Source organism: Physcomitrium patens, chromosome 7, assembly GCF_059467195.1.
Source record: "Physcomitrium patens ecotype Gransden chromosome 7, ASM5946719v1, whole genome shotgun sequence".
Classification (NCBI taxonomy): domain Eukaryota; kingdom Viridiplantae; phylum Streptophyta; class Bryopsida; order Funariales; family Funariaceae; genus Physcomitrium; species Physcomitrium patens.
In genome coordinates this window covers 16,315,968-16,330,401 of record NC_143416.1, presented here as the reverse complement: position 1 = coordinate 16,330,401, position 14,434 = coordinate 16,315,968, and the positions used below count along the sequence as shown (strand labels likewise).

Genomic DNA, 14,434 nt, shown 5'->3' with positions numbered 1-14,434 from the left:
ACATGTTCTTCCTCGAACAGATGGTGAGATACAACGCGTTTGGTATCACGATTTGGGAAGGGACTCTCGATGTTTGGTGATTTTGCTAGAGGTAGGAACAACTCCTGATGGTGTTCCGAATATTCTATTCGAAGGAAGTTACGAAGGCCTCAACAATGATCAAATAACTGGGTGGTCTTCCCACCCTGGTATGGGACACTACCGATGGTTGAGAAGCCCTATCAATCATCTTCGAAGAGAACAGAGATCAGAGTATGTGGCGAATACAATTCGTCGCATCATAGATTTCCTCAACATATGATGACCGCTCCTCGTGGAACTTGTCTCTAGAAAGGGGGGTAATGTCACGGCCATAATCATGTAAGCTAATAATTACATATAGAAATAGGTAGAAGTAAGTAAAAGTAGATAAAAGTAAGTTAATTCTATAATATTTAATATAGAAGCTTCCTAAAAACTTCATAGACGCTGCTTTGACTTCATAGGTGTCTTTAATTGAATTTTTGGATTAGAAACATGGTCAACAAGTTGGCCATGTGCCACACATGTTGTTAGCTTGAAGATCAAGCTAACTATGTGGCCCACACGTAGAAAAACTTGCCTTGTAAGTCAAGGCATGTGTCCTACAAAGTCAACACATATTGGAGGTCCTATAGAACGTCGCCACGTAGCCCCTAGTTAGATAGTATATATAGAGACAAGAGTGAAGGCTTCTTCACTCTTGTCAACTCCTTTCTTGCTTCTAGTCCAGGTTCAAGAGTCTTTAGTTTCTTGTCTTGTGGCAATAGCCATTCCAGTTTCCTTTTAATATACCTACTTGTTTATATTTTGACTTATTATATCGAGATAGCCTTTTGGTGTATATTTTTCATCATCGAGTCTTTGTCCTTGACATAGAGTCATCTAAAATAACTTTAATTTTACTTGGATCTAATAATAGTCTTTTTTTTATAGATGAATGACAATATTTTCTTTTGAATTCTTTCAATAATTCTTTCAATAATTGCTTGAAGATTCTTTTTAGGTCTTTCAATCCAATCAAAAAATGGCTTCTTTGTAATCCAATTACTATCTTTTAAGAAAAACTTATCCTTCAATGTTTGAAAAAATTTCTCCCATGAACCTCCAAAATGTCTTATAATGGACTTTATATGATTTCTTATTTGTGGTGCATGGGCTAATTCAAATAACTGAACCATCTCTTTCTTAGAAATATACTTCAATTCCATTTTTTTTACATAACACCTTAAATACTTTAGAATATCCTTCCTTTCAAATTAATCAATCTTGTCCACAACGGCTTAAATGCTTTGTTTGCCATACCTTCTTTGAAATTTTTAACTTATTGTTATTGTATGAATAAAGCAAAAGCTTCAAACATGCTTGCAAAGTTGGGATCAAAATATATATTTTGTCCTCGACTTATAGCTCCACTTCCAACTCTACATGAAGCATTAATTGAAGTACCACCAAAAGTTCCTCCATCTATTGTTTTTTTTTTTTTTTTTTTTTTTTTTTTCTATAATTCAAATAAATAAAAAAAAATCTAAATACCTTCTACCTCAAGCTTTTTATGTTGGCATCACCAAATTATGTCATATTATGTGAAGTTTGCTTTCAAATTCTACGATCTAATTTTCTAAAAGAACCCCAGAGTTGCCATACATGCTTAGTTTTGTGCCTTGGAATTAGATTTTGACCTTGGTTGGCAATTGGTCTTTTTTGGATATCAATTCTTATCTTTTTTAGGAATTTTTGCTTAAATCAATTTCTAACTCCTTCTTATATATGCCTATATCTTTTATTGTCAAAGATAAGAATTTGATGAAAGCAAATAAATAAGGGGAACTTTCTCAAAGAAGTATGACAAAATAGAAATAAGGAAGTATATATATTAAAAATGAAATTGGAATGGATATTGCTAAAAAATAAGAAAACTAGAGACTCTTGAAAGTAGACTAGAAGCAAAAAAAATGAATTGACAAGAATAAAGAAGGCTTCACTCTTGCCTCTATATATACTATTTATATAGGAGCTATGTAGCGACATTCTATAGGACCTCCAAAACATATTGACTTTGCACAACACGTATTTTAACTTACAAGGCAAGTTTTCTATATGAGCATTACATAGTTAGCTTGTTTCACAAGCTACCAATATGTGTGGCATGTGGTTATCTTGTTGATAAAGTTTTTAATTTATCAATCAACTACAAATACATGTAAAGTCAAAGCAACATCTATGAAGCTTTTAAGAAGCTTCTTTAGAAGATATTATAAAATTAATCTATTTTTATCTATTTCTTCCTATTCATATTACCTAAATAACAATTATAATAAATATAATCTATCTTGTTTTGTTTTATTTTTGACTCTACAAAATAAATAGAATCCATTTTCATAAAAATCAATTCTAACACTAATAGATTTTGCTACTTACCTATTATTTATCTTTGTTTTTAATTAGACTCTTTTATAAATAAATACTTTCCTTCTTCTTTCACCTCATGGCCATATTACTACATGACAGTGTCTCCCTCCATCTTCTCAACCATGTATGATAGGTAAAGTGTCTGCATAGCTGGCAAAGTGATTGCATCAAACAGACTCTAGTTTCACCCATATTCATCTCATCCTTGTCACGATTAGTCAAGACACAGGATCAGGGCTCAGCCAAACAGGGCGTTGCAAGAAGAAGAAGACGACGAAAGTTGCGGAGGAAATCAGCAAACTCGGCGATCACGATCGTCTTGTGTGTGTGTGTTGGGGGGGGGGGGGGGGCCTTAGTCTTGTCGGAGAATTGCAGCATTGTCAACTACAGCGATGCCGCCACAAATCAAAGTCGGAGCAGCACCGGGTTTATTGATCGAGTTGGAGGAGGAGAAGGCCCAGGATTCTCATTTCACATCGTCCGGAGTCAATCAACCAACCCCGCCGTCGTATCAGATGTGGAATCCCGGATGCTCAGATAGACACACCCCCTTTGTCTGCAACGTCGCTGTCGCCCCACGGGCTTAAATTCACGCCACGGTTCAATTCATCTACCCGGGTGGGCGTTATTCATACAGCGAAATCATGGGTAGCAGCGTTTCTCGACGTTTGTTGTGATCTGGGCGGTGGGCAGTGTGAAATTCCTGTGAAAGGCGGGTTGGTTTCGGCTATTGGGGACGATCCTAACGCTTCGATGATACAGTGCACAGCGATGGTGGGACTTGGGGCTTGACCTTTTTGGTCGTGGGGTCGAATTCAGTCTTCGCCTTTGGTTACCATCTGCAGCTCGTCGTCCGCTCGCCTGTGGAGGAGTGCGATGGCTGTGGACATGGCGAGGGTTTGCTGTGCTTCGCTTCTGGAATTTGCTTCCTCTTTTTAAATTTCTTCGTTGATCTTTGTACAATAGCTCTCAGGTCCGAGTGTTCAGTGTGCGCAAACATGTGGATGTTTGGATTTCGAGGGTATTGTGGGCGATTGCAATCACCATGTTAGTGGGCCGATCCTATGGCAGCTTAATTTAGGTCTTTGTAGTCGAGTGAGTACTGCTCTCATTCAAGTAATGTGAGTCGAGGTGATACAGTTACCGAAACGCAAACTGCCGGTGCTTATTCGGGAAGGGCTTTGGTGTCTGTTTTTGACGAGATAGCGTGCAGTACACGATGGGAGCCTGTGAGAGATGAAGGTGTTTCTTCTTTTGCAGAGTTTGTCGCATCTTTTGCTTTCTCAGCTGCAAGGATCGGGCTCTAGAGGACGGTCACAGCCGGTTTTCCTTAGACGCCGTTACGTGCTTTGACCATGGCCAGATGAGGAATCTCCTTGTATTTGTTGGTTGAGAAGGTATATCTCAGAAACGATGTACCGATGGTTTGGAGGACCTATGAATTCTATTGCACAATTTTGCAGTCTCGCAAAGTAGTACTGTTAGAAGGCAGATTTCAAGGTTTGTTGAGTATGGAATCGTTTTTAGGCACCAGAATAGCTGTAGTTGACGACGTGAGGTTGTGTGCCGATTTGAAAGGATTTTTCTTAGCGAGTGGAGGAATTTCGGACTGGTTTTCTATCAACCTTAGGAAGACAGTGATCGCTAGACGTACGTAGGTGATATAGCAGAGTTAACTTGAAGCTGGAAAAGCCCACGCCTGTAGAACATCTCACAAATGGCGCAGATGGGACGAGTATGCCCAATTGTTGTGACGTTTCTCGTAACAATCATCTTCGCGCAAGTGCATCCAGCATCAGCGCAGGATACCGAAACGCAATGCTTGCTAGATTTTAAAAAATCTGTTTCCGATCCACGAAGCCGTCTGGTTACATGGTCCGACGCCAATGTGAGCAGTATTTGTGAGTGGGTCGGCGTCACGTGCTTCAAACTTTCTACAGTGCCCGTGTACAGACTCGAGTTGTCTGGCTTCGGGCTTTCAAGCGGCTGGCCAGCTGGACTCCAAAACTGTCGAAGCCTTGCAACGTTGGATTTGTCCTACAACTCCTTCACGGGGCCTATCTCTACTACGATTTGCGATGACTTACCGAACTTGGTGAACTTGAACCTCCAGCACAATCGCCTAGGAGGCTCCATACCTGCAGGGTTCGGTGATTGTAAGTATCTCAACGACTTGGTTCTGAACGACAATGATCTTGAGGGGGAGATTCCAGGGCAGGTTGGGAACGCTCCCCGTCTTTCCCATTTCACTGTGGCAAACAACCAGTTAGAAGGCATGATTCCAGCCACGTTAGCCAACAAGGTCTCGAATGGGCCTGGAATCAATGCATCAAGTTTCGCCGGCAATTCGTATCTATGTGGGGCACCACTTACGGGAGCTTGCAGGTCGAAACCCCGGAAGAAATCGAATTTAGGCGCAATCGTCGGTGCCGCTGTGGCGAGCGTTTGTGGAATGATGCTGCTAATAGGGGTTCTCATCTGGGTTTTGAGGAGGCGGTTTTTGAAATCTCAGGTTGAGGACTTGAAAGGGGATGGTGGATGGGTGCGAAGGATTCGTAAACCTAGAGCCATCACGGTGTCGATGTTTGATAATCCGATTGGGAGGATTAAGTTTACGGATCTTATGGAAGCCACAAACGATTTCAGCAAGTCCAATGTCATTTCAACCAACCTCGCGGGGACTATGTACAAAGCCTCATTCCCGAACGTTGCAGTCATGGCGATCAAGCGGCTGCAAGTGAGCTCCCAAAACGACCGGACATTCAAGGCAGAGATGGAGACTCTTGGTCATCTGCGGCATCGCAATTTGGTGCCCCTGCTCGGATATTGCGTGGCAGGGGGTGAGCGCCTTCTCGTGTACAAACACATGCCCAATGGATCTGTTTGGGATCGCTTGCACCCCGCATCCGGCAAATCGTTCTTGAGTTGGCCTGAACGCGTGAGAGTAGCAACTGGAGTCGCACGAGGGTTAGGGTGGTTGCACCAAACTTGTAATCCTCGTATTCTGCATCGAAATGTCAACACGAAATCTATACTTCTCGACAGTGACGACGAGCCGAGGATCACCGACTTTGGCTTTGCGCGTCACATGAATCCCACAGACACTCATGTGAGCACCTTTGTCAACGGAGATTATAGAAATGTCGGATATGTTGCTCCTGAATACGTTCGCACACTCGTAGCCACTCCTAAAGGCGACGTTTACAGCTTTGGCGTCGTACTTCTGGAGCTTGTGACCCGTCAGAAGCCTGTGGATGTCGTCCCAGTCACTGGAAGCTTCAAAGGGAACCTGGTCGAGTACGTGAACATGCTATCTTCTTCGGGGAAGGCAGCTGATGCAGTGGACTCCTCATTGAGAGACAATGGCGTCGACGACGATGAAATTCTGCAAATCCTCAAGGTTGCAATCTCATGCGTGGCGGTAGAACCCAAGGACAGGCCAACTATGTTCGAGGTTTACCAACTTCTTCGTGCGATTGGACAGAAGTATAACTACACTGACTCGTTCGCTGAGCTTCCGACGCTGGGCGACTCCAACGGAGTTGATGCTGTGAAATAAAGGTTCGAGGATTCTCTACATGGCTTCGAAGTCTTGCGACTCTCCTCGAAAAATATGTCGACTTTCATTTGGTTTGATCTTCACTCGTGGATTGAACTTGTCGACGTCCAATTACAGGAATCTTTGAATGTGAGTACCCCAGAGAAACGGTGAGAAAGATTTTTTCAGTGTAACTTAGAAACTCTTGTGACTGCAATGTCTATTGCAAGGTATTATCTATGAATCAGTAACACATGTGTTGCACCGCAATCTACTCATGGTGGGTTGGCAACAGAATGTGGCAGTCATAGACCCCCAGGGAATATAGGTGAGAAGAGCCGCGTCCAGCGAGCGAGTAGATATTTGCCATTCCAAGGCTTACTAAAATATCAAGCTAACAGTGGAATAGACTCCTAATCCGTATGCAAGCTATAACGATATAAATCTGCTGAGACGAGATTTTTTTTGTATAAAGTTGCAATTGCTCGTTCTAGCAACGAAAGACCACAAAGTATGATCTTTGAATGACCTTGTAAAATTACGAGGGGTCAGATTTGGTTTCATCGCCAAATACCGGGAAGTCAAAGCTGCTCTAGTTTCATGGTAATTGAAGCTCAAATGGCCTTGTGTATGCATAAAAAGCGTCGTGGCTAGCTCAGTATGCTTGTGATTGGCGCGTCCTCCTCGAATGTGGAATCGCCTGTGGTGTGAAGTTAAGCTGCAGCTTCATTTGCGAGGACAACGCGTAAACACAAACTAGTCACACCTAAACCATAAATCCCAAGGGACCTGGTTCTACCTGTAGTTACATGCGGACATCCTGGGGTCAGAGATAGTACGATTTGCGCGAGAGACAGGCAAAGGCTCAGTCAAGAATGAGCAACATTTTGTGCCTGCTGGAGCGGAGCACTATTTATGCCTCTTTGGTGCATCGGAAGCACCACGTCTGTTTGAAATTTGCCCTATTCCGGGCTCTGGAGGAGAGCTCTCCTTTCCCCCATCTGTGTTAAAAATACTAAGCCAAAGCAACAGCTCACTCCGCGTAAATTATTCAGGAAGGCCAGTCGTACACAAACTGCTGAGCGATTGCTGAAAAATGCAGGAGAAGCTAGTTGGACCGTTACAAGTGTAGACAAACGTAAATAAGATAATGTGAACTAAAGCTGAGGAGGAACAGGATGCCACCTGTGTTCTAATTGGTAACGGAAGAGAGCGTTTTTAGCAAAGAATGAAATTAAACTGGGTACTTAAGTATTGTTTGTCAAGGATTTCTCCCAACAGAAAAACGGCTTGATTCAAACGTGATCTCATGCTCCTCACCATTTTCCAACGCAACCTGTTCAGATAACCATATGATCTTAATCGCTTGAAATTCATTCCTCACTGGCAGGACAAATGTCCACTAACGACAAAAAACTATACTAGTCAGTAGGGGAATTAACGTGTCTCATCTTCAAGGCAGGGCCGAGGTCGACATCTGACGGAACAGCATGTCTAGAGAGGGGATAAGCGCTGTAGTACATACAATGTGCTTTCAGCCAGGCTACATACCATCAACTTTGGACTTGCGGTACCAGGACTCGTCATCTATCCTAATCTTTCCTGCAACTGCAATTCTGTACTCTCTTTCACTCTTCTTTCACCATCGATAAATAAAATTTGAATGGACTATAATCCACGTTCTTTTTAGTTAAGCATGAAACTGTAAAATGATTCGCTGATAACCACAAGGAAAACCCTTGTTTATGTACATGAATCTTTTATTCTATTTTTAGTTCTTAACTATTAGTTGTCTCTGTAATAACCATGGGATTATTGGAGCAACTAGTGAGTGAATTGAAGTTGTGTCGATGATGTCAACATGGCAATGACGTCATTGTCTCTGAGGAGATTGTTACTTCTAACACCCTCCCTCACACTCTACATTACATGTTCAATATCACTCCTTGCAGCTGATTCCTCTCTGTGCATTCTTTCAAGATGCTCCTGACACAAATGGATAATTTATGAATGGTAATAGTCTATTCTTGATTCATCTTATTTTTTCTAGCACATTGACTAATTATATTGTTAACCTTAACGTTTCTTGTGATAAAGTGAGGTTTTGCTACTTGCTCTGAGGTGCTTCCTAGTTGTTCTTCACAGAATCATTGATTACTTCATGATGTTTCTATTTAGGAGACTTTAGAGGTTGTTGGCTTGTAACTCCTTTTGTTATGAAGTGGAGAGAGCTGACGATTCTGTCTTGATAGTACATGTCCCTTCTAAGTCGTGTTTGTCTTCAACTACAGTATCAATAAGTTTTATATTGTTAGAAAGGAATTTGGCCAAGAATATATCATACATGGAATGAGTATTGTCTTAACATTCATTGATTTATAGGTCTAAATACAAGTATTTTAGATCTCTAGCCTAGGCTGAGAGTTACTTAGGTATTAGGAATTGAGTTCAAGCATACAAAGATTCAAGGTCTAATTCTGCTCTATTGATATAGAAGCATCCCTAATGCAATAGTTTGGTTAAATAATTAATTTGTTGTAGTTTAGTCGGTATATGTGTTATAATTAAATATCCTATTTATTGTCTTTCTCTAATAAAATGATCTCAATATGCTTTGTTTGTACATAGAATACATGATTGTCTACCAACTTAATGCATGATTGATTATCACTATAAAGTTGAATTGGTGATTTATCAAAAAAGTAGAGTTCTTGCAATAACATGCATATATAGCAAATGTTCTTTGTAACTTTTGAGAAGATACAATATTTTACTTATATAGTGGAAAGAATAACAATTGATTGGAGTTTGCTAATCCAATCCATAATATTGCTACTAAGCTTATATAAAGTTCCTAAGATAGATTATTGTATATCTAAGTTGTGTCCAAAGTTAGAATCAATGAAGGTGAAATAATTTGGCCTTTATGTTGAAGGAAAGTACAAATTTTAATTTCTTATTCCTTTGAAATAGAATAAGATATGCTTTGTAACAATCGAATATACTTCTTTTGGTTTTTGCATGTATTTGCACACATTTTCTATAGCATAGTTAATGTCTACTCTTGTGATTATGGTTGCAAATAATAAACATCTAATGAATAATCTATATAGTTTAGGATCAATTAGCTTTATATTCATTTGTTTCTTGAGTTTGAAAGAGCAATGCATTGAGATAGAAAGAAGACTGCAATATTGTGTTTTAAAACGATCCAACATGGTCTAATAGAACTTTTTCTAATCTAGATAGATTTTGTAAGATTTATATTCTTTCTTAGCATCTAGGTAGAATTGAACATCTTCTAATAGTATCATTTTGAACTCAATGGTGAATAAGGCTTCAACTTTGTTGATTTCATTTTTATTATCTTTTATTAATAATAGATCATCTATGTAAAACAAAAGAATAATATATATTTTTGTTTTGATATGAGTAGTATATATTGCAATCTACAATGTTTTTATTTTCTTTATGAACTCTTTTTCTTTGAGATAGGTATCAATGCAACTATACCAATCTTAAAAAACTTGGCTTAGTCTATTCAAAGCTTTTAGAAGTCTACAAATTTTTTTTGATCTTGCTCTATAAAAACCAATTGAGACTTCCATAAAAACCTCTTCTTCTAATATCTAGTTAAGAAATATTGTCTTAATGTATATTTGCCCAATGCACCATTTTTTTTGTGTTGCCAATGCAAGTATCATGCATATTATTCATCAATGCACAACTGATGCAAATGTATCAAAATAATCCAATTCTTTTATTCATTCATTCTATAATATAACAAATCTTACTTTTAGTTTAAGTATTTTATATATTATACATATTTTGGTTTTATAAATCTATTTTATAAAAATAGAAAACTTGCCATTTAATAAGTCAATCAATTCCTATGTTTTGTTCTTCTTTATTGATTAAATTTCTTATTTTATTGCATCCCTCCATCTTATATTTTTTATTGCTTTTTTGTAAGTTAAAGGTTCTTTGTGAATTTTGTTAAGAACCCTTAGGAGATAGTTGACTTTATTTGCAATATGTACAAATTGTGTTTGTTCACACAAGGATCCTCCGCATGAGTATATAATATAATATTTGATATAAGTAAGTATTTACTTGAGAACTAAACATCACAATGAATTGTAATATTTATAATATTTGTAAGATCATTAGAGTTGTCAATTTTGAATAATAGTCGTATAGAGTGCTTTTTAGATTTTAGAAAGTTGGAATTTAAGAGGCTCATGTTAGATGCTAAAGATTGAATATTATTGCAATCACTTTGTTTCTTGAAAGTAGCTTCATCAATTCTTTCTCTAAAAGATCAACTGCAATTCTTATACTTTTAAAAATCATTCCATTAATTTCCAATCTTAATACTACATTACTTCTTCTAGTTCTTCATTCTATTGTAAAATGCATATTGTGGCCAAAATTGAACAACAAATCTTTTCTTTCATTGCTATGGCAATTGAAGCATGTGAATAAAGTTTGGCAAGAGTTTGTTGCTTTGACTTTGGAATGGCAGGCATTGGAGTTTGTAAGGCTTGACATATCCTAGATACTTGATAATTATTATTAATAATAAGGCAAGTTTATTCGATAGATTAAAAAATAAACTCTATTATCTTTTATTTCTTTTAAGAAAGGACTTATTTGATCTTTTTATTGTTATTATTTTTAATCAATCTTTATATAAATTTTTAAATATAAATTTTATTAAGCTCAGTGATAAAAAATAAATTCTTTGAAGTTTAATAACTTTGTACAATTTTGAGTCTACAAATGCTAAGTTCGTGTATGAATTTTGTAAATTTACCTTGATTCAATGACTTAGTCATAATGTTAGCAATTTGCTCTTATGTTGAGATATAAAATAGTTCTACTACTCTTGTAAGAATATTTTTAAGGATGAAATCATATCACACTTCAACATGTTTTGATCTAGTATGACATATAGGATTTTTAGCTATTTTAATTATACATTGACTATCACAAAAAATAGAAATTAGTTCAATTTCCTTTTCTTCAATTTTTTGCACAAGTATTCTTAACAAGATAGTTTCTTTGATGCCTCTTATAATTGCCTTTGTTTCTACATTAATAGATGATGTTACAACCACCATTTGTTTTTTGGATGCCAAAGAAATAAGTCCTCTTGCTGACTTGAATATATGCAATAAGTGATTTTTTATCATTTGAATTATTTATCCAATTAGCATTTGAATATCTTTAAATTTTTGTGTTTTCATTTGTTTAATAAAAATCTCAAACTCTAGTATTTTTTTTGTGTATCTAGGTACATCTTTTGCAACTTAAAGATGCATTTCTTTTACAAAATGTATGAATTAATTTAGGAGTCATGTGGCATATATTAAGTTTGGTCTTAAGTTTAATAGATAGATCATTTTTACAACAAGTTTTTGATAGTATGTTATATTGATGAGTGGTGATTTTATTTTTTTCTAGCTTCAATCTTTTAAGTATTGGTATTGAAACTCAATTACTATTAATCATTCCAAATTCTATATGTATACTTTCTATATAAGCTCATTGAATAAGAAAAAGATCTTTGTTGGTGGATATAAATTAGATACCTAGATAGAATTACACCTTCTTTAGATTTGTCTTATTAAATTGTTTTATTAGTTGCATTTTTATCTACTTGATTCCATTGATATTCTATTAATATTACTATTAAGAAGTAAATCATTCACATAAAAAATGAGAATTGTAACACCATCTTCATTCCTTTGATAATATAAATTATAATCAACTTTCTTGCTATCCCTCTTGTAATTAAATAGAAATTTGTCAATCTTTTCAAATTAGGTACAATGAGCTTGATTTAATCCATATAGAGATTTGCTTAAAAAAACATACTTAATGTACAGTATTAAGTTGAATAAAATCTTTTGGTTGAATCATATAGATTGGTTCATGGAGATCACCATTAAGAAAAGTAGTTTTTGCATCTATATGAATTAATTCCCATCTTACATTGATTACCATAGCTAGAATTTTTTTGATTGTAATCCATTTAGCGATAGAAGCAAATACTTCAAAACTGTCAATTCCTTCATGTTAAAAACCACATGCTATTAGTTTAACTTTGAACTTTGTTGGCTTGAATTTTATTTTAAAAATCCACTTGGTTGTTCCAAGATTTAATCCTTTAGTAGGATCCACTAGTTCCCAAGTTTTGTTTTGAACAATTGAATCTTTTTCAATTTGAATAGCATTTTGTTAAGTAGGAGATTTCATAACTTCAGAATAAGTTGATGGATTAGCAGTAGCAATTGGTTCTTTAGCAAAACCATGAAAGCAATTTTTAAGTGATAGAATTAATTTTGAAGTGTCATTTACCATTCCTACATAGCTGTCTCGAAGTCGACTTGAAGGTTTGCTTTCTCAAGGGGGTAGATTGGTAATACGTTGATAAACTAAGCTTTGATTTTCTGTTGTTTATTGTTGGATTTTGGAGACATGTGTAATTTCTGAATTTTCAGAAGTAGAAATATGATCACTGTCCGATGATGTTGAACTTGATGTGGGTTTCTTTCCTGTAAATTGCTTGTATGGAGTCATTGAGTTTGGATTTGCTACCGTTGAAGATCGATTTGTTAAATATATCAGTGTTCAGGGTTTAGGATTTAGTCAAAAGGGACTTTGGGGTGCTTGATTGTATTGTAACGGATCGTATTTTTTGAATAAGCGCACATTTCATCCTCTCAGCAACACCATTCTGAGAGGGTAATTCGGCTGCTGTAAGTTCTCTACAAATCCCATTACTAGTGCAGAACGCAGTAACTTCGTCATTAACAAATTTTCCCCTGCGATTTGATCGCAATGCACATACCTTTTTGCTTGTTTGATTTTGAATGAAATTCTGGAGTTGCTGTGAAGCTCCAGATTTCTTGTAAAGAAATCTAATCCATACCATCCGATAATAATCGTTGATGATGACCATAAAAAACTCAGATTGTCTAGGCAAAGGCACTGGTATGAATCCAACTAAGTCGGTGTGCAATAGAGCCAGTATTCAATCAGTTCTGGTCAAGCTCTTCAACGGAAATGGTTCAGCAGTTTGCTTTCCTAGGTGACAAGAGGTAAATGTATCTGATACTATGGGAATATAGCGAATTCCAGTAGCTAATCTTGCGGAGAGGATGTGTAAGCTCTGAAGGTTTAAGTGTGCCATGCGGTAGTGTCATATTATGGCTCATTGCCTTGCAGTTGAAGATATCATGTTTGCTTTGTAATTTCCTTCCTTTACAATCAATTGATACAACCCGTTCTTTTGATTTTTGATTCCTTCTGCAATTGATGTTTTTGAGTTTTTTGTGAACAATAAACATCTAGATTTGTCAAAGCATGCTATATATCCAGAGCCGGTGAGTGAGCCAACAGATAACAAGTTTTTTTGTATTCCAAGGACATACAAAACGTTGGATACCTTCTTTATTGACCCATCAGAAAGTTGAAACTTAATAGTGCCTTTTCCGGCGATGGGATGAGCTTGTCCTTTCGCGGTGCTAATATTTCCTTTCACGAGATTGTTCAGACAAGTAAATATATCTTTTTTTTCTTGATACATGCATTGTAGCACATGTATCAAGGAACGAACCGGATGTCTCCCCTTTTACTTTGAGAGCAGGAAGTGCAGCTTTGAAAGTGGTGCCATCTTTGACATCTTTAGTTTTGTGGTCTTCTGGATCGTTGTCGTGAAACCATGCTTGTTTGTCACTCTCTACTATGTGTGCGTGAGCTTTCCTTTGTTGTAACATTAGTCTCCAATCATCCTCCAATATTTGGATATCAGATAGACGTTTGGGGCATAATCGTGTCCAGTGATCCTTAGCTTCGCAATAGTTACATGATCCAGCTTATCGTGGTTGAAAAGATCTGTGTATAGAAAATTGCTCCGCAACATTATATTTCATGAACTGATTATTAACCTTGTTCACTCAAAAGTACAGAGCCTGTGTATCAGGGGGTGTCCTTGGTGATCAAACCTGCCGTCTACTCTCTTCAAGCATCAATTTTGCTTGAAGTTGAGCTAGAGTTGGAAACTTACATCCAGCTGTATAAAATTCTGCATAAAATGATCGCAGCTATCTGGTACGACTTACATGACTATTTGAACTAGACCGTCATCTGAGATTGTAACTCCAATGGCTGCTAGTTTGGCAATAATACCCTAGATTTCAGCAAAATATTGCTCAAAGGACTTATTGTCATTCATTGTGATTTAAGCAAGTCGGTTGTGGAGCTTGAACTTTTGGCTGTCTAAAGTAATTTTGAACGTGGACTTGAGCATACTCTATAGTTGCTGGGGATCTTTGAAGGTTGTAAGATTTTTCAAAACTCCAGGTTTGATGGACATTGTCATAATATATAGTGACATCTCCTTCTTATCATCCAGTTCAGAATCTTCAGTCACGTTGCTGTTGGAGGAGCCAGGTTTTG

General features: G+C 37.0%; 1 protein-coding gene across 1 annotated transcript; it reads left to right on the top strand.

The window, feature by feature from the left end:
- Nucleotides 1-2,775: 2,775 nt before the first annotated feature.
- Nucleotides 2,776-6,481, top strand: LOC112284967 (probably inactive leucine-rich repeat receptor-like protein kinase At5g48380). The gene has a single exon (XM_024525394.3). It carries the CDS (start codon nucleotides 4,148-4,150, stop codon nucleotides 5,987-5,989), a length of 1,842 nt encoding a protein of 613 aa, XP_024381162.1. The 5' UTR covers nucleotides 2,776-4,147; the 3' UTR covers nucleotides 5,990-6,481.
- The last annotated feature ends 7,953 nt before the right edge of the window (nucleotides 6,482-14,434 follow it).

What these genes read in the sequence shown, in the direction of transcription:
- LOC112284967 (XM_024525394.3), top strand. Translation starts at nt 4,148, where the DNA reads ATGGCGCAGATGGGACGAGTATGCCCAATTGTTGTGACGTTTCTCGTA.